Here is a 26,605-nt window from a genome sequence, read left to right as displayed (position 1 = left end):
TTTAAACATCTACTATCCAAGAAATAGAAAAGAGTGAACTCAATTATGACACAAAGAAATGAAGCATAAGGAATATCTGATACGGAACATGTAAACAAAGAAGACGTCAAAAACTCAGTAGGTACCTACCTAACACAGACCTCAGGAGAAAAATGAAGATAGCCTAGCAGCAGTACAAGAACCAAGACATCTCACCAAAGGCCAGACCGCCCGTCTCATCACAGAAACGCTCAGTCCTACCAACGATATCAAGAAAAGTAGCATAAAATTGAAAAAACAATGAAGATAGTCTTGTAGCAGTAGAACTAAGAAAAACCAAGCCGCCTCACCAAAAGCCAGACCGCCCATCGCATTGCATCAACGCTCAGTCTCACCACCGATACCAAGAAAAGAAGCATAAAATCGGAAGAACAATGAAGCTAGTCTTGTAGCAGTACAAGAACTAAGAATAACCAAGCCGTCTCACTAAAAGCCAGATTAAGCTAAAGAAAAGAAATACAAGAAATGTTTTACCTGGAGGAATATACAGGCAGAAAATAAGACGATACAATTGGGAGAACAATGAAGCTAGTCCAGCAGTAGTACGAGAACAAAGAATAAACAAGCCACCTCCTACACCAAAGGCTAGACCGCCCATCTCATCGCACCACGCGTTTAGTCCTTCCAACGACACTAAGAAAAGAAGTAGAAGAAATAATTAATCTGGAAGATACAGAGACGACAAAAACGTAGTACCGCAGACATCAAGAGAACAACGAGGCTAGTCTAGCAGCAGTATATGAACCAAGAACAATCAAAGCCATCTCATCAAAGGCCAGACCGCCCATCTCATCGCATCAACGCTCAGTCCTATCAACGATAACCCGTCTTTACCTATTTTCCTAGACCAGGCTCAGGATGCATATCTACTTGGTTGTGGTCGACCGGTCGCGGTTTAAAAGACGCAGCGGCTAGTCGGCCGTCCTTTCCCATCCCAGAGCGTGTCTTTCCTTAAAATCGTGCCCCCTGGTATACCGGTTTGACCGGGACAGGCCTCGTCCTGGCTGGGTCGGCACTATCGTATCGTATCGTATCGTATCGGACACCAACACCGTCTTAAGGATCCCACGTAAAAGTAAATGCATACAATCATACTAATGTTATAAAGAAGAAAAATTGTATGTTTTAACGAATGAAATCAAAACTACTGGATTTCAGACCTCTTTTCAATATTAGAACGCTACAGACCAGTATCTTTGAGGAACATAAGTAGGCTATAGGCAGCAGACCGAAAAGCCGCGGGGATATGCTGGTAATACAATAAAATGGTTTTGTCATCGGATATTAATACTCAGTCGTAAAAATAAGCACCCTTTTTGTTCAAAACTATTTTATTAACTGTTGTAATAAATCTACCAGGTGTAGGGTGATAAGGAATCCTTCGTCTACAGTAAATATGATTTAGTTTTCATGATACGTAGGTCACTTAAGTTCAAAGATGGCTAGACCCAAACTAATTAACTCTCCTAATCACTTTCTGAGCTTCTGTCTTTTTATTGATCCAGTCCGACCACTTCTAATAAAATTTGCGTCTTGCCATTTCGTTCGCATTCGAGTCGGTTTTAGATCCTGAATCGTAAAACAGGCTTAATCTGTGTCTGTGTATGTCGATGACATCTTTGCTGAACGTGGTTCATTCATTCGCTTTTATTAATGATTATTTTAATGGCAAAAATTCATTACTTGTTACGTTTTCCACTGTGATCATCAATAATTATTTTGGTTCTGTATTTCCTAAGATCGTTTGGTTGTGTCAGTGAGTGATTGTATAATCGAGTAATTGAATTCTTTCTTTAATTTTCTTCGATGGATGGTAATTCGCCTCCACGACGTTTAAATCGACGTCCTGCTCTGCTTCTATATTTATCCCACGGAAAAGGAATGGTGAATGGTCTTCTTCCGTATGTGTCCCTTACACGAACACACATCAGTGTTTTTTTAAATACGAGAGTGTTTTGAGCTCCTATTTTTATTTTGTCCTGAACTTTGCTCAATGTACCAAGAGTTAATTCTTCTACATTATCTTCGTTCACACGTTATTGATTATTTATCTAAAGGTTGTGTATTGTTTACTAAACGTCGATTGCTTATGAATACTACAATGTTTACGTAGAAATAATCTGTGCTTTAATGTGACACGCGTCGCTTCAATATTTTAGGTCAATCACGGGCTTGAATGTATTGTATTCTACTCGAGCTTCATCATTTCTACGTAGATTTTGGTTTGACCTTTTATGTTGTTTTGTGAATTCTTAAGTGACGTTTCAACGAGATTAAGCAACAGGTAGATTACTGTCTACTTGTTCTTTTTAACTCACTGTCTTCTCCTTACTAGTTCTCTAAGATCTCTCTTTATTAGTTTACCCAGTTTTAAGGCGTAATTTACCTCAGTTCAAAGGTTGGGAAGAACCTTATTGTAATTTTACTCTCTTTGCCCACAGTGAGGAGCTACGACAAACACGACAAATGCGGCCTCGTCTGGATACCACGCGTGGTTGCCTACAGGTGCCGGACGTGCGGCATCTCGCCGTGCATGTCCATATGCCGCGAGTGCTTCCACCGCGGCGACCACTCCACGCACGACTTCAACATGTTCCTGTCGCAGGCGGGCGGCGCGTGCGACTGCGGCGACGAGTCCGTCATGAAGGAGGACGGGTCAGTGCTAGCTCAGTAACACCACAAAATAGATGGAGCAGAAGGCAATCTACATACAAAGTGCGCTTGGCTACTACGTTAAGGTCATAGCAGAATATCAACTCAAAAAGGGAACAAGACCGTATCGCCTATTGCGAGCTGTCATCGCCTTCGCGCGCTGTCAATCGCTAGAGATGGTATAATTACGCTCCCTTTCCGGTTTGATAAATGTGCTACGACCTTTATGTGGAACTCTACCTGCCAAAAGTATATTGGGCATCCCACAAAAATATGAAGGTATCCTCGAGGCCCTTTGACAAGAGTTACGGGGCTCAGCCGTACAGGCCACAGAAGGGCTTCAGGAGTGGTCACATTTCTGCAGTCGCAAGTTTACTGCCTTGCGTCATTACTATTTATTTGCGCCAACAAAGTACAAATTTTCAGTCCACTTGCTACCACCAGTGCCAAAAGACGTTTACATTCAACGATAGAATTACGAATGCAAAGTTGCTCATGCAGTAGGCATCTAATATCGCCTCGAACTTGTGTGCGTCATACACAAATTAATATGGATTGTTGGATGAAGTCAAAATTTATTATGGCCTGATTGCTCATGTTAATCTTATATGATTTTCCAACCAAATATTCGCATGGGTGGCGAGAACAAAAAAGGGTCTTAAAAATTCAATAACGTTGAACTCGGAAATGCCTGCCTGCACATGTCACTAACGATCATAAGAGGTTGCCGTATTCGCAAATCAGAAGTGAGCATCATAATAAATGGACATATAAACGTGTGATAGAATGACCTGAGAGGAGATAATAAAATAATCAAATTACACTCAACTCCAGTTAGTCACTAACCCTAAATGGGGCCCTGTAGGAGGGGCACAGCCGTTTCTGTTACTGGAATTCAGTACTTAGACCACCAGTAGGTATGTCACGTTAGTGAATATAAGGTGTTATTTTTTGTACTGATCATACTTTACCAACGCATCTAATAAAATCATACAAATACAACCCAAGTGTTTTTAAAAAAAAATTCAGGCTAGTTTTCGAGTAAAACGACAAAGAATGTTTCGAAAAAAATAAAAAATAAATCATCCTTTGAGCGCGGTGAGTATTCGTTTGTACGCACTATCGTAGTAGCCGGCCGAGGGCAACGACCACTGCCACGTGCCGCGCCGCGTGAGTCGGCCATATTGATATCGCTGCCAGTCGCTCCGCGCCCACAGCCCGCGCCGAGCCGCCGATCGGCATGCGGGAGCGCAACAAGTGCAACAACATAAATAATCGTCCCAGTCCGTCCAATGCGCCCAAACGTATTGCAGTGTATGTGTGGTTTATTACAATGCCGCGCTTGATCAATAACAAAACGCAGGTGAAATTATGTTTCGGGCACACTAACTGGCCGACGAGAAACATTGACGAGTCGAAAACCTTCATACCTTGCTTGTTTGGAGCCGCGCAGCGCTTCAGGGAGCGCAGCCGTATCCTGACTTGACGAGATTCCGTGCGCTTCGAGGACGAAGTTCTGGATTTCAATTTCAATCACCGGCACAGTGCTGGCGGTACCCAGATGCGAGCGCCGCAGACGGCGGCTTTTGCGTAGAAATACGGAATGCCTTATCAAGGAGTTGTTGCCAGAGGGCCACGACCGCGACCTAGTTCTATCGATGGTTATTGCGGAAGTCTACCTAGGTACATACCTACAGTGTGATTTGGACAGATGAGTGCTTGTTTACGCGAAAGGGACTTTTTCCGTAAAAAAGTTAGTGCGCGAATTGTGAATACAACATCCGACGTGGTGTCTAGTGAACAGCAAGCAAGTGTGCAGCCCGAAAGCATTACCTCAATTCGATCGTGGCTAGATTAGACAGTGCAAGACAGTGTTTACGTGAACATTCAACAAAGGCTTGACGTTCAAAATGTATTGTGATTAGTGTAATAATAACCTAGGAACTTTAAATAACAACATTCAAAATAGGTAAATGTGTGAATAAGTAAAATCAATGAATCTAAAGTGTGATGGCAAATCATAATTTAGGAATTAAAACCAGGAAAATTTATCAGTGAGTTTTATTTACAACACATATTCATATTCAATATTAGGGTGCATTTCCACTGAAGCGAAGCGAAGTAGTAATAGGTATGTACCTATCAATTTTTTATTACGTCTCTAAATAAATTGCGTAGGCATTACGAAACCGTAGATATTGAATTCCAATTTCTATCCTTTTTTAAATTTCTAGTTTAACGCGGATGATTCGCCTCGGTTCGTTGGAAAAGTCCCCCGCTATTACACTAATGAAAATACACTTATTTACCTACTTATGTAGCTAGATTTTGTTTCTCCCAGCGCGTAGTACCTATTAACATGACGTAACATCGTACATACTCACGAGTGATAATTTTTGGTAACGTAGGTTTAGTGTAATCTAACCTTTATGTGTGTGAACGTTGAATGAATGCGCGCGGCCATTGTTCGTACTCGTATGAATGAAATGAGTAAAGAAAGAGAGAGAGGCAGTGAGTGAAGACAGGATGGTTGTAAAAATAATATCTTTTTTTTGTTAGGAAAAGTAAAAACAAAAACTAGCCTGAATTTTTTTTTAAAAACACGGGTTGTATTTGTATGATTTTATTAGATGCGTTGGTAAAGTATGATCAGTACAAAAAATAACACCTTATATATTAAGTTAAACTCTACAACGAAAAAAGCATTTCCTTTGTGTGTAAAAGTGCATCTTGCTTGATGCTTAGACTGAGTTGCACCACCTAACTTTCACCGTAAACGTAACTTTGGCGATATCCGGTGTTTTTTGTATGGAGTTTGACAGACTTTTGACGTTTGTTAAAGTTAAAGTAAGATGGTGCAACCGAGCCTTAATCTTGTTAGTCAAAATATTTAGTTACACACACGTTTATTTGACCAGCTTTCAAGAAACACTTAATCCCATCAAAAACAATACTTGTCAAAAAAACCAAATCTCGCAACTCAGTTGTTCTACGGTAAAAAGTTGTGAGATCCATGTAATACCAAGTCCAGGCCAGGAAATCTTTAACGTTTTACATAAATTATTGACTTGGCCATCGCACTAAATAATTTAATTTACACGTGTTTTCATGCGATGGCCAAGTCAATATATTTATGTAAAACGTTAAAGATTTCCTGGCCTGGACTTGGTATTACATGGATCTCACAACTTTTTACCGTAGAACAACTGAGTTGCGAGACTTGGTTTTTTTGACAAGTATTGTTTTTGATGGGATCTCATTTCTTTTTGTATTTTGTAGACAGCAGTTATGTATCTAGAAAACTGGACCGAAATTGAAAAATTTTACTCGACTTGGCGGTTGCACTACCGTGCCCCCAAATCTCATTTCTTTTTGTATTTTGTAGACAGCAGTTATGTATCTAGAAAACTGGACCGAAATTGAAAAATTTTACTCGACTTGGCGGTTGCACTACCGTGCCCCCAAATATTTTAGTTTTTCCTTGATTCATACACCAAACACTACTTATATTCCAAATTTGAAGCTTCTAGGTCTGCTAGAAGTGCCTTAGAGTTTTGATGATCGGTGAGTCAGTGAGTCAGTGAGTGACAAAATTAAGTAACTTTGACCCGTTATAATTCTTAAACTACTGGTTCAAATTGAATGAAATTTTAAATATACCGTGTCTTTACAATGCCTGCATAGCTAATGAAAATTCAGCCTTCTAGTTTTATCCACAACGAAGTTACAGGCAGTCGAAAATGGCCTGAATTGCTTCGAGAAAAGGATGGTACGGCCGTGCCGCTTTTTTGCTCGACTTGGTGGGGGCACTGCCGTGCCCCCAGATATTCACTGCAAATACTGCATGAGTGGTGCAGGCATCGAGTTCTTATGGTGTTGTATGGACACATGAGCGCTCGTGATTCACGGTGTGAATAAACGCGTTAGTTGCATACGTTTTGTTAGATGCATTCAAATAGGCATAATAAAGGTGGACTGCAGACTGTATGCCGGGCTTAGTCGACCTTAGGACTCGTTGCCAGTTAGCAACACTGTATTAAATTATACTGGGCGGCTCTACAGTGTTGCCTGCAGTGCGCTTTTGCTGCGTAATTGGGTTTGCCAAAACCTTCAATTTTTGGCACACAGTACTCATAATGGAGTATATCCTTTCCGAAATTACCTAACAAGTCTCGTATTTCGGAAAGACGACACTTAAAACAGTAGGTTTAAACTCAAATCCAGTTTTGAATCTGTGATTGGTTGTAATTTAATATTTAGACGGAATAGAATTTTAAATCCTATTCACATGCACATTCTGGGCACGGAGAGCCAGAATTAATCATGGAGGGAGTCCCAGTGGGGCTTCTGCTCTCATCGCTTTTAGTCACAGAAAAAATCTGCTCATTATCTTCTGACTATCGCATGATGACGACATCGTAAAGGTAGTAGGGAAGCGCTGGACGCAGGCTGCTACCAATCGATCAACATGGAAAGCATTGGGGGAGGTCTATGTTCAGCAGTGGACGTCCTATGGCTGAAATGATGATGATGATGATGAATCGCATGATACGGAAAAAAAATCCTATTCTTGTACCTATTCTTGACTGTTCTTGAGTGTCGTTAAGTAAAAAGACCCAAATAAATTAAATAAACCTCAGGTTCATAGCTCATAGCAACAGATTATCTAATAAATTGATACAACAACGGAAACAAAATTGTGACGTCTAACGTCTAATGTGAGCCTACGCCCGGTATAAATATGGATCAGTCGTGGTTGTTTACTGCCGGTGATGTTCCCGACTGAATCGAAGAGACTGCCTACGGAATATTAAGTCATCTGGCAGTATCAAATAATAGCGGATTAGATATAAACTTGATTTGATTTCATGATAAGATGATGATGAAAAGACCGCCTCATCCTCGCAGGCATGAGGCACTGATTAGTAAAATGGTGGAAAAGACACAAAGTTATTCCATCTCATTGAAAACTCTGTCCTAAAACGATTGAAAAACACATGACTTGTGCAGGGCCGGATCTACCTATGAGCTGATTGGGCTGCAGCCCAGGGCCCCGGGGTTACAAGGGGCCCCCAGATCCCGCTAAAAAGTAGGCCATAATTTGAAGAAAAAAAAATATAGTTGTCTGTAAAGTCGGTTTAACTTTACGGACGATATTTTTACGTGACAACGTCATAAGAAGTTTCAGCCCAGGGCCCCACAAATTCACGATCCGGCCCTGGACTTGTGGCATTTAAAACAATGCGGGTCAAACAGTCAACAAATACCTTGACCTTGCGCATGCCCGTGACCTTGGCCTGACATCGAGATACACGTTATTGTGAAAGTCGCGAGAAAGGTGATATGATATCTGTATTAGATTATATGTAAATTCATTATTGTTGGTTCAACTGATAGCGACTAGAGTCTAGACGCGCGAATAGATAAGATTTGAGCTTCTTACAAAACCTCCAGGGCATCATAGTTATTATAGCTGAAATTCCACCATCGACAAAGTTTAATAAAGTATTTATATCGCGAAAGCTTAAAATAGTAAGTTGTAGTTGAACGTTTAGAGATGGACAAGCTTCCACAGGAGTTAATGCGACCATAAAATGAAATTGACCAATTTGATCTTTACCTCATAATATTCTTGATACGAGTAGGATAAGCCCCTTTCGACCAATATAATGAGTGCACGTTTTGCCCACGCCATTCTAGGTTTATAGGGCGTTCCACAAAGTCAAGGTTTTCCCTTGATTGCTTCGTGCGTAAACCGTTTATTCTAAATCTGTAACTCCGTTGCGTGAAATACTTATAATGCTTCCGTTGCGTCACTGATTCAACATAAACGTCACATGCTCGACCAAGAAATCCGTGATTTATGACGTCTGCAGACCCTGTGGCACTGAAATTAGTAATAGCCTGTATTAACGACTAGCCTCCGCAATCAGAAAGAGACGCATAATCGAATCAGGACCACAAGCAAGCGAGAGGCACGACCTTCCGACCCTAACGCTTGAACTTGACAGGCCTTGACTTGGCTGCTGGTGACGTCACCGTCGAGACCATACGACTTTATGCTCTGGTTAGGCTGATTGTTCCAAAAGCTATTACGAAGACGCGGCATGAGATAATGATTGGATTAAACGCTTTTTATGGCGTTCCAACGCCCTGTATTATTAAATTTTCGTGGCTATAAATAGATCTAGATTGTTGATAGTGTTATGGTGAAATAAATACATTGAAGTCATATTTTTTGTTTGGATTTACAACAATGGTTGTCTGTGCAGCATGTCATGCAAGAGCAATTTATGGCTTTAAATAAAGTACATTCGTATTGTATTCTGTTGTAAATAATATAGATTTATATGAAAATTATGTATTATAATTTGTGCTTCATTGTAATTTTGAACACAACAACTAATGGTTGAAGTCTTTATCTGTTTCTTTCCACAATGCATTGCCGGATGCTTGTACGTCCGTTGACACCTAAACACTAAACTAATTTGGACAAATGACGGTCATTTACACGCGTCTAAAGCACAACATAAAGGAACATGACATCATCATTAATAATATGTCAAAGACACAATTTACGTCCCATAAAACTCGCTAAAGTGCCTTTTATTGAAACGAGTCAACAACTACTAGGCAAACAGAGCAGGGAGTTCGCCTACGTAATAGTTTTCACCCAGGTTGCGCCCGCGCACATTCGGAATACAAATGTGCGCTCTTGACAATGACCGCCTATTGCTCACCCATTGCCATACTAAACTGGCTGTGTGCGAGTGAAACGAGGAAATGGTGCTGATCTAAATAATTGTGCATACTTATGGCTCGATATGCATCGACACCAATTGGACTGGCGAACTAGATCAGGCCACTCCTCGCCTCGAAGGGCAGTTTGTTTCTAATTGGGGCGTCAAACAAGATATCAACATTGATCCGCCTTAGATGATATGCCCATTAGCCCATAACGCACTATAGATCACAATAAAATCGCACGTTAGATCTCTTGGGTTTAAAATTACTGATTGTCAACTGGGCATACTAATGAGGTTTTAACATCCGTGAGACATTAAATTGTATGAAAAAGTCAAACGCATTTATGAAAGTAGTGCAGCCCGTGACTACAATTCTAAACAGTCACTTCCTGTAGGTGTCTCTAGGGATACCGTTATGGACCATTACTGATCCTGATATGATTCTAATACTGCCAATATCGGTTCTTACCGCAGTAGTTTCGTAGGTCTCATTTCAGGCATTTGGCTTCAAATGAAGAATCATGTTCTTTGAGTTTGTGTGGAGATCCAGTCGCCGCTGCCTATCACGCGTCATCCTGAACCTATGTACAGATACGGATCGTCAAGCCAAACACTGTAGGATCATCCATCATCATCATCTCAGCCATAGGACGTCCACTGCTGAACATAGGACTCCCCCAATGCTTTCCATGTTGCCCGGTTGGTAGCGGCCTGCGTCCAGCGCCTCCTGCTACCTTTATGATGTAGTCGGTCCACATTATGGTAGGATCTTACGTAGTTTTTAAGGCGCTGTTTTGCAACAAACCTGATGTGCTGTCGCTTTACAAATGTTTTTCTTATTCGCAGGTTCTGCAGCAACCATGGCAACAAATGTCCCCGGCCGGGCACGGCGCCGGCGGAGCTGATGTGCGTCGCCGAGGCCATGATGCCGCGACTCATACTGAGGCTGCTTCAGCACTTCAGGGAGAACAGGTAGGCAATACTTCATTCTTCTTGCCGTGTCGACAACAAACCTACACAGTGTCAGCCCAAAACTCCGCTACAAGAGTGGCGTTGTCAGTAGCCTTCATTAAATCTTCCTGTGTGCAGTTTTTTGGGTCACGCAAGGGACGACATCATGTTCTTCGTGACTATACTTCATCAACCTTTGCTTAGTCACCTGTCATCCGCTTTGTGCTGGGAAGTCGAAACTTAACTTCGAACTCCTATTTATGTATTCTTTTGATTTATTTCATTGCGATTCCAATGACAGTTTAACTATCCCCCCTGGGACAAACTTGACCTTCACTGTAGGCCTAAGATGCGCGCCGCGATAACTTTTATCGACGTCAAAATGTATGGGGAAAATCTATAAAATGGCGTGATAACCGCTTATCGCGGCGCGCATCTTAGGCCTACTGGTTGGATTTCATTTCCATCACCTTTATTTTGCTATTGCGTAAAGAAACAATCTATTCATTAATAAATTATAATAAAACTACTTTATACCTTTTACCTCTAAGTGGATTTTAAGGGCGAGTGCGTACTTAACCTACTTTATCGGACAAACAGTACCATTACCGCTTTTGTACTAACATTAGAATAGAAATGAAAGTTTTATGTCGAACAGCTGATAGCGGGTAGAACAAGAAAATGTATTGTTAATTATGATGCTATGAGTTGATAAAAATTCACTGTAATTTAAAAAAAGGGCTATTATTTTAGACCACTTATTTGAAAAAAAGTTTCAACTACCTATTTAATGTATGGCTACTAATACAGGGTTTTAGTTAAAACGATGCAATATGACTATCTTAGTTCTAAAAGGGATTAATAATTAATGTTCCTTAAAAGTTCGTAAACACTCTTCATAACACTTACCATATCTACATATATTTCACTTGAAAATATCTCGCAATGTACAGTTGTCGGTACTTCTCTTAGTGTCCCATTAGAGAAATGTAACAGATAATAATAGAGGAGATAGGTGGATGATGATTTGTAAACCTCCTCTTGTTACGTGGAACTATACGATGACTCACAAGTGCGCTTAAGGCTTCCACCGGCGTTAAATACGTTCAAGTGTTACATTACTTTTAAAATAGGTTTCACACTAGTAATAGCAATAACGGTATATCCATTACCGTAAATGTACTATAATGTTTGAATGGTCGAATGAACCTATTCATTGCCAACGGATAGAACAATAGCAATGTGTTAAAGTATGATACTTTGCGGGACACTATTGTTGGAATGTAATCATGATTAGGCAATTTAAAAACGTATTCATGACCATGTTAACCCTGTTTTGTAAAGTTATCTATCTAATCTAGTACATCTAATTAAACAATCGTTTGGAATAGGTACCTTTAGCAATAAAATCACGCTTCTTTTCTAAACTTGGACAGTTTCATTGTCTGACGTTTGAAACACATTATTTTGTATTGTTCCTTCCCTCCCTTGTCCCGAAACCGAGATAAAATGAGTAGGACGCATTACTTATATGTATGTATAGAAAACGCCTAGATATTGATATTGATGTAACGAGGTAGGCAAGAGCAGCAGGAAAACCGTTGCGCTCTCAACTTATTAAAAAAGTAAAAAACAACCATTGTCTCAAATTGGTCATCATCATCATAATTTCAGCCACAGGACGTCCACCGTCCACTAAACATAGGCCTCCCCAGTCCCCAATGCTTTCCATGTTGCCCGGTTGGTAGCGGCCTGCATCCGGCTCCTTCCTGCTACCATTATGATGCCGTCGGTCCACCTTGTGGGTGGACGTCCCACGCTGCGTTTTCCGGTACGCGGCCTCCACTCCAGAACCTTGCTGCCCCATCGGCCGTCAGTTCTGCGTACTATGAGCCCTGCCCATTGCCACTTCAGCTTGCTAATCCGTTGGGTTATGTCAGCGACTTTAGTTCGTTTACGGATCTCCTCATTCGATCTCGTAAAGAAACACCGAGCATAGCCCTCTCCATAGCACGCTGTGCAACTTTGTGGTTTTATTGGTCATAAATTTTAATGGTCTATGTCCTTGTTCCAGCGACAACTTCAGCACCACAGCGGGCGCGCAGTCCAAGTCGGATGGTTATCGCATCGCCGTGCACGACTGCGAGTTCTACGTGCAGATGCTCATGGAGTTCAACAACATGGGCGACCTCATGCGCTCCGCCATGACCAAGGCGCTCATCAACCCGCAGGTATGGGCCGTCACTTGAAGGAAGAACAACTCACGTATAATAGCACCACACTAAGATTCCGTTCTTTAGCGAGGTCCCGAGTCGCGATCCGCTTGATACGTCTTTTCTCACTCATGAAGTTTGACAACATGGGCGACCTCAGGCGCTCCGCCATGACCAAGGCGCTCATCAACCCGCAGGTATGGGCCGTCACTTGAAGGAAGAACAACTCACGTATAATAGCACCACACCAAGATTCCGTTCTTTGGCGAGGTCCCGAGTCGCGACCCACTTGATACGTCTTTTCTCACTCATGAAGTTTGACAACATGGGCGACTTCATGCGCTCCGCCATGACCAAGGCGCTCATCAACCCGCAGGTATGAGCACTCGAAGGAAGAACAATAGATAGAAAATAGCACCACACCAAGATTCCGTTCTTTGGCGAGGTCCCGAGTCGCGATCACATCTTTTCTCGCCCATGGAGTTCAACAACATAGGCGACCTCAGGCGCTCCGCCATGACCAAGGCGCTCATCAACCCGCAGGTATGGGCACTCGAAGGCGCCTAACAGTAACAACTCGCGCAAAATGGCAACACACCACACCAACCAAGTTTCCGTCCTTTGACGAAGACCGCCGCCCACTTGATCAGTCTATTCTCGCGGTACTGACATGTCCCTCAACCCAATGCTATTTTAGGCGGATTTTTAATATTTTTAGTTATTTATTTTCCACACATTTACACTATCTTTACAGGTAAGACTTAATGCGGTAGCATAACTTACTGTAGGTACTTAATAATAACTTAAAACTAACCATACATACGTTTTAGAATCGCGCTGACCGCTTGTTGATCGTTGGCGCTTCATACATTGCGGCTGTGGAGCGCCGATGGTAAACGTGCGTCAGCGCGATTCTAATACCAGCCTTCCCTCTCCCATCAAAGCCCTAAATAAACCTAGGTTCGGGCCTCCCTCAGGGGCGCTCGATGCTCGTTTGAGTGCCCTCTGCGCGCCTCTGACGTTACCGTAAATTCTACCTAAGTACTATCGGCCATACTTCCAGCTACACATTTCCGGTCATGTCGTCTCGTTTAATCGCAAAGAATCACCATCTGATGAGAGCGAGAGAAAAAACGGAATGTGGCCGATGTCTGTGTAATAAGTCCAAATCAAAAAAAGCATCTCAAAGGACCAGAGTCATCACTCTTCATGTTACTATTGTTATCAGAGCTGGGTACTATTAAAATGTTAATTTATTATTTTATTCGCAGATGTACAGAAATCTAGTAGAGCCGCCGTTCCCGGACACGGAGTATGGCTGCTACATGGCCGAGTCCAACAAAATGTACGAGAAAGCTATCGAGTCCTTCCCCGCGCCGGAACCTCCTGATGAGTGAGTATATTTATTCAGCCACATCAGTCATACTTTTCCATTTGCATTTTTGCATTTTGCATTTGCATCACGGGCATTGTACTGACTGGGTTCGAACTCGCCATCTGTAGGCGTCTACTACGACTTGCCTAAACGTGATGTTCGAAGCAAGAACATTATTTCTTTTGATGATATGATCAGCCGTTTTCTAAACCAACTGACCTTCTGTTTATGATTTGGCCGTAGTCGAAAGAATCAAAAATCCCAGCAAACTGTTGCCCTGAACCATTTTATTCTGCCTGAAGAAAGGCTTTACTTGAATTTTCTTATTTTTACGGACTGCGCACATAAACGGTTACTAGTTTTATCGCTACGGTAAATTTGCAATGTTAATATTTTGACAAGCCTCGGCATGATTAGGAATACTGAAGCGACAGCCTACATTGCAATTTCAACTGTAGTGTTAGGGTACATTATTATTTTGTCGGCCGTTTCTGTAGTGGTTCGAAACGGACTACTATTCCAGAGGTAGCGGGTTCGATTCCCGCACAGTACAAACATTTGTGTGCATGAACATATTTGTTTGTATTGGACTGGGTGTTTTCTATGTATAATAAGTATGTATTTACAAAAAAAAAAACTATTTAAGTACGTTTATATCCGTTGTCTAGTACCCATAGTACAAGCTTTGCTTAGTTTGGGACTAGAAGCGCCGTGTAAAATGTCTAAGAATATTTATTTATTATTTATTTATTTATTAATCGTCACTTAAAAATCCCTTGCCGTGACTCCCCATAACGCGCGCAATCCCTTGAGAAACCTTTATAAACTTTTTAAACTTGAGCAATATTATAAAATCATCTTTCTCTCGCCAGATATCGACATCTGCCTGCGCTAGCGCCGCGCCTACAACACAACACACTACTCGACGAGTTCATATTCTGGACGTTCAAGTACGAGTTCCCGCAGAACGTCGTCTGCTTTCTGCTCAATATGCTGCCCGATCAAGACTACAAAGTAAGTAATAATTGAGAAACAGAATAGTGTATGAAGGTGTCGGTTAGTTGTAACCAGAGGGCGCTAGTGAGAAAACAAGTTGGCTTCTAAGTGTGACGTAAACGATAAGTTTACAGAGTGTAAACTACAGGTTCATATTACAATATCTAACTCGATATAGCTCGCTACTTGCTCGATATTTTTTACACCAATCACCAAAGGAATAAAAACCTTAGTAGCGCCGCAGCCTGTACCACTATAAAATTGTAACTTATCCATAACACCCTGTATTATTATTGATTGCAAGCTGAAGAGGCTTTTCACGGGCATGAGCTATTAAACCTCATCGTATGCTTGACAGTTGGAGCTTTAAGATCGCAGAGGTATTTCCAGACACAAAGTGATAATAAAACGTTGTCCCCAGGAACACCTGACCCGCACGTTCGTGATGCACTACGCGCGAATCCCGCTTGTGCTGGAGGCGGCGTCCGACCCCGACACGCTGTCCAACCGCGTCGTGCACATGTCGGTACAGCTGTTCTCCAACGAGGTATCTGTCCGACTGAAACTGTTTCTAAAACCTGACGCGCACGATCGTGATAGACGAGTTCGTTCGAATAAAAAAAATAATTATCTAAAATGTCTAATGAGGGTTTTCGCGAATGAAAGATCCGCTAGATGGCGGGACGTGGATGTGGGGTCTGACTGTTGCGTGATTGGTAGATTTTGACATATCTGTCAATGTCATGTCAAAAATAACCAATCATGCAGCATTTGGACCTCGCGTCGACGTATTGCCCTCTGGCGGATTTTTCATTTGCGAAAACCCTCATTATTTGTGTGTAGTTTTCTTATGTTAAAGTAAGCTGTTTGTTTTCTGAATAAAACAAAATAAAATAAAAATAAATTGTGCAAAGTATTTAAATGTTATTCTGAACATGATACTTTTTGAATAGTGTAATTGGTTATTGGTACTATCGTTCTATTCATAAATAAATTAATGTGCACCTCGATAACAGACAATAATCGAAATCTTCTTTCCAGGCCCTCGCGCTCCGTTGCGTTCAGCAACTCCATTTGCTACACGTGATGGTGCTATCTCTACGCCTGATGATGGGCAAGATCTTAGTCCAGAACACGCTTCACGACCCCGAGCAGAACTTCCACTACGTCATCGACTGCACGCGGCGTGTCATGAAGGAGCACTGCTACTGGCCTCTGGTGTCGGACTTTAACAACGTGCTGTCGCATAAGAGCGTGGCGCTGCTGTTCTTACAAGACGACGCTCTGGTGGACATGTGGTTCGAGTTCCTGTCGATGCTGCAGGGTGAGTAAAAAATAGAGGAGACAACAAATAGCGGCAAGTGACGCAAAGCGCACGCGCGTATCTGATCGGCTTCGTGACGTTGTCCATAGTCTGGTCTGTGAGCACGTAGAATTTTGTCCAATGACCCCAAGCTACCCATCCTTATCGCTCGCGCGTAATTATGTTGCTGTCGCGCTCGCACACTCACTGCGGGCACCCGTCGCACAGTCGCGACAGCAATATAATTATGCGCGAGCAATAAGGATGGGTAGCTTGGGGTCATTGGACAAAATTCTACGTGCTCACAGACCGGGCTTTAGACGAAAGCGCGATCATGTGAGCCGGCGGGCTCAAGGGTAGCTCGGGTGGACGCTAGGGATGTGCGTAGCGTCCCTTTTTGATGATTTATTTTGAAGAAAACGTAACTGTTATGTTGCCTTTCCGCTAAATCAAATAACTATTTATTGTTAGTTAATAGAAAACTAAATGGGTTGTCGAACCTAATTATATCCACTAGAATTAGATAATTACATCCACTTGTAGTGGACCACTACATACGCAATCATTATCAATTATGAACTCATAAATCTGTATAACTTATTTCAGAAATTTAATAATATTATAGTTACGTAATAATTGAAACGGCTTATTTTAAAGAATATAAACAGGTTTTCGTCGTACTAAATAATGTGTTATTTCACTGTAACAACATTATGTAGCAAACAGAGTCATACCCTATTATTTGTTGGATAAAATCGACATATTAAAACTTTCCGGGACGTCGAGCATAGCTTGCCGATGTTGTCGCGATTAAAGTAGCGGCTTACGGCGATGATTACATTGTCATACGCGGCGATAAGATGTAATGTAATATTTAAAAATTAAATTACAAGGGACACGGACGCTTCACTTGTAGTTTCAATTTTAAATATTGCATTCGCTTCGCTTAAAATATTATATTGTTCACTGCGTCTATAATTTAAAATAAATACATGTTTTAGGCTGAGGCCATGAAGTCAATATACCTAAATAATCCTTACATTGACACACAAATGACATCCAGTGACAATCAGTGACCCTAAAATCGGTTTCGTTTGACAGATCGTGGTTGTTGCTTTATTCCGAAGGAATATTAACTTTATGAGGCTTATATCTGCAGTAAATCGCGTCTTGTATTATATTCCTATTTTTTTTTGTCTAAACTCACTCTCATATCACGCAGGCATGAACGTGAACATCCGCGAGACCGGCGGTCACATCGAGTTCGAGCCCTCATCTTACTACGCAGCGTTTTCTTGCGAGCTGGAGGCGGCGGCGTACCCGATGTGGTCGGTGCTGAGCCACCTGTCGGAGCCCGCGCACGCGCCGCTGGCCAGGCGGATCATCGCCGCCGCGCTCACGTACCTGCAGGAGTGGCTGGACGCCGTGCACTTCACCGCGCCGCATATGGAGAGGGTGAGTCGCTTTCTTACGCAGGTGAATGTACGTGAGATTGGCGCGCACTCGTCTAAGGTCTATGCTAAAACTAGCCCGGGAGCACAGAGCGGTCACCGCTCCGGACGTTTGAAAATTGCGCCCGCTTATTAGTGCACGCCCGCAGCATGCGCTTGAGTCCTGTCTCGCGTTTAGAGACCAATCTCACGCGCCACACTGCGCTATTCATACTTATTTTCCGGCTGGTGACAGAGCTGGCGTGTTTAAGGATCTTCAATATAACTAGCAGACGTCTGACACACACAGGTGAATATACGTGAGATCGTCCCTCGTCTAAGGCCTACGCTAAAACTAGCTCGGGAGTACGAAGGGTCACCGCTTCGGACGTCTGAAGATTGCGCCCGCTTATTAGTGCACGCTCGCGAGCGTTAAGAGAACTAGATACTCGTTTCACGCACTACACTGCGCTGCTCATACTTATTATCCGGCTGGTGGAGCCGGCGCGCCTAAGGACCTTCTCTAAAACTTGTGGACGTCTGACGCGGGCCTGCCCTCGATACAGGCGCACGAGCGTGCGTTCACGTGACCGTGAGTTTTAGCGTAGGTCCTTACTCGCGCCGCTCTCGCGAGCTGGAGGCGGCGTACCCGATGTGGTCGGTGCTGAGCCACCTGTCGGAGCCCGCGCACGCGCCGCTGGCCAGGCGGATCATCGCCGCCGCGCTCACGTATCTGCAGGAGTGGCTGGACGCCGTGCACTTCACCGCGCCGCATATGGAGCGGGTGAGTGGCTTTCGTACACAGGTGAAAACGTGGATCGGCGGGCACTCGTCTAAGGCCTACGCTAAAACTAGCGCGGGAGTATTGAGCGGTCACCGCTCCGGACGTCTGAAGATTGCGCCCGCTTATTAGTGCACGCTCGTGGCGTGGGCCCGGCTCTTACCGCGCGTGTAGAGAACTAGATACCCGTCTCACACGCCACACTGCGCTGCTCATACTTATTTTGCGGCCGGTGGCGAAGCCGGCGCGTCTAAGGGCCCTTGCCCACGGCGAATTTTATAGCGATGCTGTCGCGCTGCTGTAGCGCGTTGGCATCACTTCTATAGTGCGTTGCAAATGCGACTAACACGCGTTAGTAGCGATGCTGCGACTGCCCTAAGGACCTTCGCTGAAACTTGCGGACGTCTGACGCTGGTCTACGCTGCTCATACTACATTTCGATACAGGCGCACGTTCGTGCGCTCACGTGAGTTTTAGCGTAGGCCCTTACTCGCGCCGCTCTCGCGAGCTGGAGGCGGCGTACCCGATGTGGTCGGTGCTGAGCCACCTGTCGGAGCCCGCGCACGCGCCGCTGGCCAGGCGGATCATCGCCGCCGCGCTCACGTACCTGCAGGAGTGGCTGGACGCCGTGCACTTCACCGCGCCGCATATGGAGAGGGTGAGTGGCTTTCTTACACAGGTGAAAACGTGGATCGGCGGGCACTCGTCTAAGACCTACGCTGAAACTTACTCGGGAGTACAGAGGGGTCACCGCTCCGGACGTCTGAAGATTGCGCCCACTTATTAGTGCACGCCAGTGGCATGCGCTTGACTCCTGCCACGCGTTTAGAGACCCATCTCACGCGCCACACTGCGCTGCTCATACTTATTATCCGGCTGGTGACAGAGCCGGCGCGTCTAAGGATCTTCAATATAACTAGCAGACGTCTGACACTCACGTACCTGCAGGAGTGGCTGGACGCCGTGCACTTCACCGCGCCGCATATGGAGCGGGTGAGTGGTTTTCTTACACAGGTGAATGTGAGATCGTCCCTCGTCTACGCTACGACTACGCTAAAACTTGCACGATAACATGGAGCGGTCACCGCTCCGGACGTTTAAAGATTGCGCTCGCTTATTAGTGCACGCCAGCGGCATGCGCTTGACTCCTGCCACGCGTTTAGAGACCCATCTCACGCGCCGCACTGCGCTGCTCATACTATTTTTCCGGCCGGTGGCGACTCGGCGCGTCTAAGGACCTTCGTTCAAACTTGAGAGTGTCTGAAGCGGGCCAGCGCTGCTCATACTACATTTCGATACAGGCGCACGTTCGTGCGCTCGCGTGAGTTTTAGCGTAGGCCCTTACTACGCGGCTCTAGTGAGTGCACTTCACCGCGCCGCATATGGAGAGGGTGAGTGGCTTTCTTATCTTACACAGGTGAATATGCGTGAGATTGTCCCTCGTCTAAGGCCTACGCTAAAACTTGTCCGGGAGCACGCAGTGGTCACCGCTCTGGACGTCTGAAGATTGCGCGTGGCTTTCTTACACACGTGAATATACCGGATTCGGCGGGCACTCGTCTAAGGCCTACGCTGAAACTTGCCTGGGAGCATGGAACGGTCACCGCTGCGCCCGCTTATTAGTGCACGCTCACGGCGCTTACCGTGCGTGTAGAAAAGTAAATACCCGACAAATTGCGCCGCTCATACTACTTTTTAATACAGACACACGTGCGTGCGCTCGCGTGAGTGCTGTTGATTTTTTCTATCTTTCAGAGGCCCGCAATTTTTGCTTGGCCTCCGATTAAACCCAACCAGTATAGGTTGAGTAGTCTCGGAGAATATATTATTGTAACTTGAGCCCTATCTATAACTACCGATACTTTATTAAATTCGAACTCAACTTTTCCCACGGCCACATATTAAATCTACGGCTTATCTTTTCAGTCACTCCCTAATTTCTGATTCCATAACTACTCACAGCCTACTTTTACTGGTAGGGTTTCATTGGCGTCGAAGCTGTAGATTCCTTACAGAAGTTAGTCCATGAGCGTGCGACAAAGTGCAACAATCTTGACGCATAAAACCTACTTCCACTATAACGGGACTATTCCCACCTCTCGTTCCCACCACTGCAACTCCTGTGTAGCCAGGATCTACAGCTTGACCGCCACAAAAACCCAACCAATGAAGGTCAAGTTTGTCCCGGGGGAAAGTTAAACTGTCATTGGACCCGCAACGAAATTAATCAGAAGAACATAGGAGGAGTTCGAAATTAAGGTTCGACTTCCCTCCATTGCAAAGCGGATGACAGGTGACAAACAAAGGTTTAAAACCTTTAAGAAAAAGATTATGCACCACGGACAATAAATTAAATTAAGGGGGCCTATCTTATGAGCAATTAGCAACTACCTGCCAATAATATTTTTCACAAAATCGCTTAAAAGCACGGAAATTTTTCCTTGTCGCGACAAGATCGGTGTAATAAATTGCGGAAACAGATGTATGTTGTATTGAATTAAGCATTATATCACGTTCATGTTTCCAAAGATCACACTCCCACAAGATATGATGGGCAGACTGCTCATGACTGACATCATCAGTGGAACACTCGCAAAAAGGAGACGGAACTAGTTTGAATTCGTGAAGTTTATGTTTAAAGTTGCCATGTCCCGTGAGGAACTGCGACGAGCAATGGTCGATTTCTAACCATCGCCTAGTTAGACGTTCGCGTACATTCGGGAAGAATTTATATAAGTGACGTCCTTTGACTGACGTATCCCATCTTTTTTGCCATTCATTAAGTAAATCTTCTTCAACGACTTCTCGGGAATCAAATAATCGACTTATTTTAGAACGATCGCGGCTATTTAAGAAATCGGAGGTTATATTTTCCCTTGATGCGAAGTACATAGCCGCACGCTTTTGTACCTCTAAGTCGACCGGCAGTACACCAGCCAGGACTGGCAGAGCCTCCGTGCTCACAGTTCTGTAAGCTTTGCAAAGAAAAATCAATGCAAGGCGTTGACTTTTTACTTCCACTATAGTATGGTCTGCGGGCACGTAGAATTTTGTTCAATGACCCGCTCGCACACTCACTGTGGGCGCGCGTCGCACAGTCGCGACAGCAATATAATTACGCGCGAGCGATAAGGATGTGTAGCTTGGGGTCATTGGAAAAAATTCTACGGGCTCACAGACCGGGCTTTAGTAGGGTTTCATTAGCAGTGGAGCTGTAGATTCTGTCTACGTGTCGCACGCTCATAGGGTGTGTGCAGCATTTCTGACACGTATTCTCATTGCAGACGGAGGTGATGCACGCATCGTTCCACTTCCCGCTACACCGGTACTTGGGCGCGTTCCTGTGCGCCGGAGTGCGTGCTATGGGCGTGCGCGCGCGCGACGTGCTGCCGCCGCCCGATTTGCTTGCGTTACTCTGCGTGCACCCGCTGCGAGTGCAGGTGCGTACTTATTGCTGTGTGATAAGGTTTATAATCCAATGACAGTTGAAAAATACCTGGTAGCGGAATATTGTGAACTTTATTGAGAAACCATAAGGTTCAAAAACATTGAAAAATATCTTTCCCTGTATTCAATCAATACACCAGATGACTCGGACTGAGGGGTTGGGTGTAAAAAATAATAAAAATAAAATAGTTTATTTTTCCCATCACAAACTTATAATACAGAGTACAGGTACATTAACATTAAGTTTCAGTCACTAGTTTGTGTGAGACTGATGCCTGAGCTAGGTATAAAATACCTGTGTTACAGGACATCAGGCTCAATGGTGTGATTCAGTTTTACTAGGTCCGGACGCTCTCTTCCCAAATGATTTGTATTTGTACACGACGATAAGGACCTCGAGCTATCTTGAGGACCTGGCAATACACATGCCGCACCATGTAAAGTCTCTAATGGCTTGCAGTGCAATGGAGCGTTGTGGGTGCCATAAGGTAAGGTTGCGTATGCGCATAGGGTCAAAGTATTAATCACACCTTCGTGGTTTGGACAGCTTACGCTGAGTAGAACGTAGAAGGGGACTTCTGACAGTAAAGCATAGATATCTACATTAAGGCGATTAGAGTCCTCAATGACCTTGGGCGTTTGACCTTCACGCCGCGAGCAACACCCGCGTACCCCGCACCAAAAACTCCGATTTGACACCGATCAAAAATACACGGGCATAGGTAGATACAGAATAGAAGCTCTTTCTTCATACATTACTGCCTATTATTTTAAACTTAAATTGATGAACCTTGATGTCGGTGTCATTTAACTCAGGCGTAAAGGTATTTAATAAAAATAACAAAATCCATGAACATTTTGTACGGGATAAAATTTGTTGTAATGCTTTTGTCGGTTCAGTCGTTCTCGAAATTTGAACAAACCCGACTTTATTACAAGCTTTTATTTAGCTTGCAATTTATGATGTATGTAGGTAATTACATAAATGTTTGTTCGGGTGGAATCTTGCAAGCTGAATTAGTTAGACCAACTTCCTGACGACAACTAGGCTAGATGACAAAATTTCAATTATTTGTCCGTCAGACAGATAATTAGAAAATATTAGACTCATATTTTTTATTTTCTTTCATAATTAAATAATAACAGTGCTACCTCGAGTTGAAATGGCGTGATACGCCACGCTTGAGTAGAAGTTTTACTCAAATGTGACGTCACGCGAGATTTCAACTCAATATAATACTGTAATTATTCGATTGTGGAAAAAAATAAAAAATATGAGTCTAATATTTTCTAATTATCTGTCTGACGGACTAATTAGAATTTCGATTTCATTACCCAGTCATCATCCCTATTGGAACGCATTAGTACCTAGTATTGTCTATGGCCTAAAAAAGCAAATGTTTCTGCTTTTGTCTATTGTCATTCTCTCTGTGTCACTTGTGAAGAATAAACTGAAAATGTATTTGTCTTTTTATTAGAAATCCTTCATCAATTGATTGAGTTACACCCTGTATAAGCAAGTACCTAATGTTATGTAAGTACGCTACTTTGAAAATCATGAGTCTTCAATTCTCTAAGGTAAACTGCAGGGTCTGATGATGGAGCTGGAATGTGGCCATAAGAATAGGCTAGTTTCTTAAAAAAAGACTTTTGGTCCGTCAATTTTACATTATCAAAAAATATTGGACACAGGATATTTTTATTTGTCAATTAAACAAGTAATTACGAAGATAATAATATGATGCGATGAAATTCCGCGTGACGACACAAATCGCCACATTTTTAAGCGTGCCTTGATGTCATGTGCCTCATCTTCTAAACTTTGGTGCGCTTCATCTCTTTAAATTTTCATGTTTAAAAATGTGAAAAATACATTTAGAGTTTGTTTTTGGTAAGTTCAAACTCTTGCTACTTTCTTGCTTTATCCACGAAACATCCCTATTCTTCGAAATTATTACGATCTACAAACGGAAAATCTCTGCTACTACGCCGCAGTAAATTCCCCATCATAAATAAAAAGATTTTTTTTTAAAACAAGCTCTTGTATGCTAATAATTTTGGTTTCATGACATGCTCCTAAAATTCATCACCTTATAAGAGGATTTCAGTTATTATCTGCGAAACTTTTTAATAATATAGGTACGTTATGAAATAGATTAATTTCACTAAAAATTAAAACCAACTCCAAAACGACTCACCAAAAGGTAGGCTGCCACCGACTCCGAAAATGGCTAATTTTGTAATCAGTATCCAAATTTTTTAATAAGCTCTATAGAACAATTCAATATCACTTTATCTTAATTTTTTTAATGTGACAGGAGGCAAACGAGCAAACGGATCACCTGTTGGTAAATGATTACCGTCGCCCATAGACACCCGCATACCCAGGGGCGTTACAGGTGTTATTTTTAATTGTGGTATTTTCGCGAAGGAACATATTGAAAATATAAATTGTTTTCTTCACGTAAATCGATTAAGTTACAGATTCTGACTAGCTCCTAATTTGGATACTGATTGCAAAGGCCTAGTAAATAAATAACGTAATAATTTTTCTACTTGTATTTATCTAGTGCAGTTGTTTTGGAGTCAATTATAGTTTTTTTACACTAATAGATTCTATTCAGGTAGAAAATAGCGTCTGAGCGCGTCATAATTCAATTGTATCATCTGACTGCACGTACTCTATGAACAATTCTGACATAAAATCTATTGTCGAACAAAAGCTGGGTTGCACCATCTTACTTCAACTTTGACAAGCGTCAAAAGTCTGTCTAACTCCATACAAAAAACACCGGTTATCGCCAAAGCTACGGTCAAAGTTAGGTCACGTCAGGTGGTGCAACTCAGCCAAAGAAAAAATTCATTTTGATCGCTAATGTCAGTTTGCAGCGAGTGACACAACCTCCCCGTCTGAAGGCCAGCGGCCGACTGCCGCCCGCACCCCGCGAAGGCCCCCTCAACAGCAAAACGTTCGGAATTTATCAAAAGTAAAATTTATGAATGAAAGTAATGTTCGATTGAAAAACGCAACGTGTCATTTAAAGATTAAAGAATTCCTAATCTATTCGTGCAAAAATCTTTTAAATTAACATAGCCGTTTTGGAGGAGTAGGGAATTTAAGTAAAAAATCGATGTCCCGTATTTATTTTTTTAATCCAAAACAAAGAGACGTAGCGAAAATTCAAACGTCACAAATGTAGTCCTTGAACTGTTGTATAACATATATTTTTTTCAACTATTTCTATCCAGCAGTAAAAGAGGAGTAGGCTTTACAAAATGCCCATTTGGCGCGGATTGAGGACTCTAATCGCCTTAATAAGAGTTTTACTTTTGATAATAGGGTCAATACTTACTTACGCAGCTCCGGTGTAGGAATAAACGTATAAACAAGTTTATTTCGTCCATTAGTTTTGACCAGAAAGTATGACGTTGCGACTGCGCATCACAGCAAAGGGAACTTTCAAATAACAACCACAATTATCTTACAAACTTTATTCGTTTCATAAAAAAGTCCTAAAATTACGCTACACATATGAGTATACAGTCCTAACCTAGTTGACGATTGGCACAAACTCGGTGGTGTCCGAGTCAGAATCAAACTCGCTGGCCGGCGGCTCTGCCTTAGAGCGCTTGTAGACGTCCGTTTTTTCACCGGACGACGGACCGTCAGAAAACGGATATCCTTTGTTTGCTGTCAATTTTCTCGCCGGACCTATGTCCGATGCATGTGCACACGTTCATTATAAACCATACGCCACCGCTAAATCCGGTGAAAAATCGGGCCGTTGTCCGGTCAAAAAAACTGATGTTTACAAGCGGCCTTAATGTGAGCGGAGTAGTCGTACGTGAACAACTTCACGCCGATGAACCCTTCTGACAATTATAATAGGAGTATTCCTTTTAAAACTTCGTAGCTCCAAGTCTGGGAACTTTGGAACAAACATAATTATAGACAAGTTTAATTTGTCCATTGGTTTTGTCTTAGAAGTATGACGTTGCGACTGCGCTTACAGCAAAGGGAATATTCAAATAACAACCACAATTATCTTACAAACTTTATTCGTTTCATAAAAAAGTCCTAAAAATTACGCTACACATATGAGTATACATACAGTCTTAACCTAGTTGACGATTGGCACAAACTCGGTGGTGTCCGAGTCAGAATCAAACTCGCTGGCCGGCGGCTCTGCCTTAATGTGCGCGGAGTAGTCGTACGTGAATAGCTTCACTCCGATGAACCCTTCTGACAATTATAATGGGAGTATTCCTTTTAAAACATCGTAGCTCCAGTGTGGGAAACTGGGAACAAACATGCCCATTGGTTTTGACTTGGAAGTGTGACGTTGCGACTGCGCTCACAGCAAAGGGAATATTCAAATAACAACCACAATTATCTTACAAACTTTATTCGTTTCATAAAAAAGTCCTAAAAATTACGCTACATACAAAATGAGTATACAGTCCTAACCTAGTTGACGATTGGCACAAACTCGGTGGTGTCCGAGTCAGAATCAAACTCGCTGGCCGGCGGCTCTGCCTTAATGTGCGCGGAGTAGTCGTACGTGAATAGCTTCACTCCGATGAACCCTTCTGACAATTATAATAGGAGTATTCCTTTTAAAACCTCGTAGCTCCAGTGTGGGAAACTGGGAACAAACATGTCCATTGGTTT

General features: G+C 42.9%; 1 protein-coding gene and 1 long non-coding RNA gene across 2 annotated transcripts in view; one reads left to right on the top strand and one right to left on the bottom strand.

Annotated features, from left to right (window-relative positions):
• LOC135075398 (uncharacterized) overlaps positions 1–26,605 on the top strand; it is a 116,205-nt gene that overhangs the window by 18,793 nt on the left and 70,807 nt on the right. Inside the window, exons 2-10 of the mRNA XM_063969843.1 lie at positions 2,481–2,694; positions 10,284–10,409; positions 12,463–12,619; positions 13,873–13,994; positions 14,849–14,990; positions 15,394–15,519; positions 16,014–16,296; positions 17,498–17,730; positions 21,771–21,926. Of these exons, the coding sequence (XP_063825913.1) occupies positions 2,481–2,694; positions 10,284–10,409; positions 12,463–12,619; positions 13,873–13,994; positions 14,849–14,990; positions 15,394–15,519; positions 16,014–16,296; positions 17,498–17,730; positions 21,771–21,926 (1,559 nt within the window). The remainder of the gene's footprint in view (positions 1–2,480; positions 2,695–10,283; positions 10,410–12,462; positions 12,620–13,872; positions 13,995–14,848; positions 14,991–15,393; positions 15,520–16,013; positions 16,297–17,497; positions 17,731–21,770; positions 21,927–26,605) is intronic.
• LOC135075641 (uncharacterized) lies at positions 25,411–26,392 on the bottom strand. The gene is made up of 2 exons (XR_010258083.1): positions 25,754–26,392; positions 25,411–25,553 (listed from the first exon to the last, which is right to left on the bottom strand). It is a non-coding gene; the product is annotated as an uncharacterized LOC135075641 (long non-coding RNA).

This window comes from Ostrinia nubilalis, chromosome 10 (assembly GCF_963855985.1).
Source record: "Ostrinia nubilalis chromosome 10, ilOstNubi1.1, whole genome shotgun sequence".
In the NCBI taxonomy this organism is placed as follows: Eukaryota; Metazoa; Arthropoda; class Insecta; order Lepidoptera; family Crambidae; genus Ostrinia; species Ostrinia nubilalis.
This window is presented reverse-complemented; position numbering and strand designations above follow the sequence as displayed.